Source organism: Aegilops tauschii, chromosome 6 (genome assembly GCF_002575655.3).
Source record: "Aegilops tauschii subsp. strangulata cultivar AL8/78 chromosome 6, Aet v6.0, whole genome shotgun sequence".
NCBI lineage: Eukaryota > Viridiplantae > Streptophyta > Magnoliopsida > Poales > Poaceae > Aegilops > Aegilops tauschii.
The window spans coordinates 467,670,314-467,673,853 of NC_053040.3; the positions used below are offsets into that span (position 1 = coordinate 467,670,314).

Genomic DNA, 3,540 nt, shown 5'->3' on the forward strand with positions numbered 1-3,540 from the left:
TATTTGTGTATTGCTATGGGTTGCTACGGGCCCGGGTTGCTACACCCCAATCACCACACACACCATCTTCAAAATATTGGACAAATAATGGGTCATGACCCAAACCATGGACATGCAACTAGGAGCCCCATGCAAACCCACTATGGACATGCAACTAGGAAATGCAAACCAATTTACTTCATGCAAGCATGCAACTCATTTAGTCCATGGAACCGTAGACATGCATAAAAACAAGTAACATTTAGTTTTAGTGCATCAAGAAATGATCCATCACAAAATTTAGTGTAAGAAAAAGGCCAAAGTAAAAACAAGTAACATTTTATTTGCCGAAGTTAGAGGTGGGCTAGTGCCCCTACGCGGGTGGGCTGGTCCCTATTGGGCCGGTCTCTATTTGGGCATGGTTATTTTCTCACGGCCCAACATCTATTCGACAACCCAGTTTTGTTTTTTACTAGAAACTGAATTTGGGTGTGTACACTGTTAACTGAACAACAAAAACAGAGGAAACAGAGCATGAACACCGAATAATTTGTGTTCCAAATTGCTGCTTCAATTCAGATACATAACTTGGCATGGCGCACAGATCACATCCTCTACCTTGACAGGCCTAAATGCCCATTCTAATGACGGATGAACAACAAATAAAACAAAAACAGAGCAATGATACAACAATAGAACCCCCCTGCCATGATATTTGCTTGCTTCTGCAAATCGATCAACTGCATTAGATGTTTCTTGATCTTCTTTCGTTCCTCGGTCAGTTTGGACTCCGCATGCAGTTCAGCATTGCGCGCATATATCGCCGTCGGCACGACTCTGCCCGTCCGAGCTCCCAATATTCTCCACAGCAATCAGCGGCACCCCGTCCAAATTGAGCTCCCAGGTTGCGGCCACGCTCGAATCAACGTAGCCCTCAAACTGAATCCTATCAACATATTCATCAATCCACTCGAAATGGTAACATTTCTTCAGGATCTGAAAACAACAACATGAACCCTAAATCCCAAATTCGAGGAGAAAAAACAAAATATGGAGAAATCAGAGCAAAAGACAGCGAAAGAACGGGCTTAGAACTGAGATCTAGCCTTGCCATCCCTTCCTGCCATTGGTTTGCTCAAGCATTTCACAAAATTCCCGCCCAAGATTGCCATTGTCATCCTTCTTAGTGACCAACCGTTTAAGAGGGTCTGGGCGTGGGCAGTCAGGGCACCATGTGAGCAGCACTGGTCCATACTGTCGCCATTTTGAGTGCGTGGCGGAGGAGGTAGACATTTGCGCTAGGTCGCCGGAGAAGAGAAAGATTGGGGAAAGGGGATGAATGGGCGGTGGCGGGCGGACGGGCACGGGCGCTCGTCTCTTCTAGCTGCGAGGAGGTGGGTCCCGCGAGTAGACAAGTGGTGGGTACCGCGCTTACGTGGATAAGTGATGGGTCCAGCCCCCAACAGCTAACGAGGGCATCAGTTGAGTTTAACAGCCATATCGTGTGTGGGCTATCTACCTGCTCAAAATTGTCGCACCACAGCCATTTGCTCGAACAATGTCGCACTCTTACCAATTCACCTCAAATATATCGCACAGGACCTATTGGCCCTATTGGCCCCTTTTGTACGGGAGCTCTATTCGAGTTCACCCTGTACCGACTAACTCTAGCTGGTTGGACCAGGCCGCCCCAGCTCTGGCCGAGTCGTGTAAGCAGAAAAACTGGACCACCGACGTGAAAAGAAGCCAAACTTAACACGGAAAGAAAAAGGAAAACTACGGTAGCTATCCTTCTCGGATACAAATTCCTAAGCTAACCTAAACCGACTTAGACACCCAACATAACCGGACTCTTATATATAGTAGGACAAGTACGGCGGTACTACCTCCAGCCGAACACAGGTTCAACCTCAGTCAATTCAAAGATATATTAGAAGAACAAACCTAGTCACAATCACAAAGATTACGTCACAGTTATTTCGTTCACCGCCGCCCTGCGCAAAACCATCGCCCAAAGCAGGAGTAGCAGCAGCAAACGACGCCCCGTTTCATCTGCGAGATCGAGTTGCGAGCACCCGATCCCGAGGAGTAGGCCCAAAATGTCACCGTCGGGATCTGCATCCTCCATCGTCGCGGACACAACGGAAGGGTACCACTTTCTCACGATCCGCGACTACTCCCGTACGAAGGGCGTCCCCACCGGAGAGCGGATCGGTTCTCTTCCCTTCACAGTTGGTGGCCACTGCTGGCGCATCTACTACTTCCCCAACGGTGTACGCTCGGAGGTCGCGGATTACGTGTCCTTCTCCCTCGAGCTAGATGAAGATGTCCCGGCTACGGTGAAGGCCCAGGTTAAAATTTGTTTCGCCGGCGAGGAGGAGGAGGCCGAGCAGGCGGCGTCGCTGGCGTTGGCATCGGTGGACGAATTCACCTCGCAGAAGTGCAGGCAGTACGAGAAATTCATCAAAAGGGAGATCCTGGAGAACTCGAGGCATCTAAAGAACGACTCTTTGAGCATCCGGTGCGACATCGCTGTCATACACGGTTACCGTGGGGTGGACGGCACGACCGCCTTTATTTGCGTGCTCCCATGCGACGTGCGCCAGAACCTTGGAAAGTATATCGAGACCAACAAGCGCACCCACGAGGTGTTTGAGGTCGGTACTGAGATCATCGCCGTGCACTACTGCGTGCTTGTGGCATGCTGGGCCTGCTCGCCGGTGTTGGAAGCCGAGCTCTATGGAGCCATTAAAGAGGACAACACTGCCGCTGCCGGCGTGGTGCACGTAGAAGGCATGGAGGTGGAGGTGTTCAAGGCGCTGCTCGATTTCGCGTACACGGGCCGTCTGCCGCAGACGTCCAAGGAAGACGACGAGGTCATGTGTCAGCGTCTTCTAGTCGCGGCAGACAGGTATGGCATCGTGCAGCTGAAGCTATTGTGCGAGGAGTGGATGTGCAAGTACATAGATGTGGGCACTGCTGCGACCATCCTGGCGCTAGCTGAGCAAAACCACTGTGAGGGGCTCAGAAAGGCATGCTTCGATTTTCTCGCCGCTCCAGGAAACTGAGGGCGGTCATGGCCACCGACGGCTTCCATCATCTCTCGGCGAGCTGCCCTTCTCTTATGGTTGAGCTCATGCCCATGTCCTCGGCGCATTAGCTGAATGATGGATGATGCCCATGAATATTCCAACAATGGTGGTTTCTACTCTTTTTTTATTGAAATAAAACGGGACTTTATTAATTGGAAATAATCAGTACAACATTTGTAAGGATCATTACAATTTCATTTGGAGGCTCCTCGAACAAATCTGAAGTAGAAGAAAATCTAGCTAATCTAGCGAGCTCATGAACTACTTTATTTGTCTCTCTATTACAATGTTCAAATCTAGTCGTAACAAAATCACACGCATAGTGAAAACAATCGTCGAAAATTGCCGCCGCCATACCCGCCGACATGGTCTCAATCACTTCCAGGTTGTCTGAATTAATGATAAGACGATTATACCCCGCCCTTTGTGCCAGTGTTAGGCTAAATTTGAGAGCTAAGGCTTCTGCTAT

At 49.6% G+C, this 3,540-nt stretch overlaps 1 protein-coding gene across 1 annotated transcript; it reads left to right on the top strand.

Annotated features, from left to right (window-relative positions):
• Positions 1-1,551: 1,551 nt before the first annotated feature.
• LOC109749769 (BTB/POZ and MATH domain-containing protein 1-like) lies at positions 1,552-3,204 on the top strand. Its single transcript, XM_020308719.2, has one exon. It carries the CDS (start codon positions 2,079-2,081, stop codon positions 3,045-3,047), a length of 969 nt encoding a protein of 322 aa, XP_020164308.1. The 5' UTR covers positions 1,552-2,078; the 3' UTR covers positions 3,048-3,204.
• The last annotated feature ends 336 nt before the right edge of the window (positions 3,205-3,540 follow it).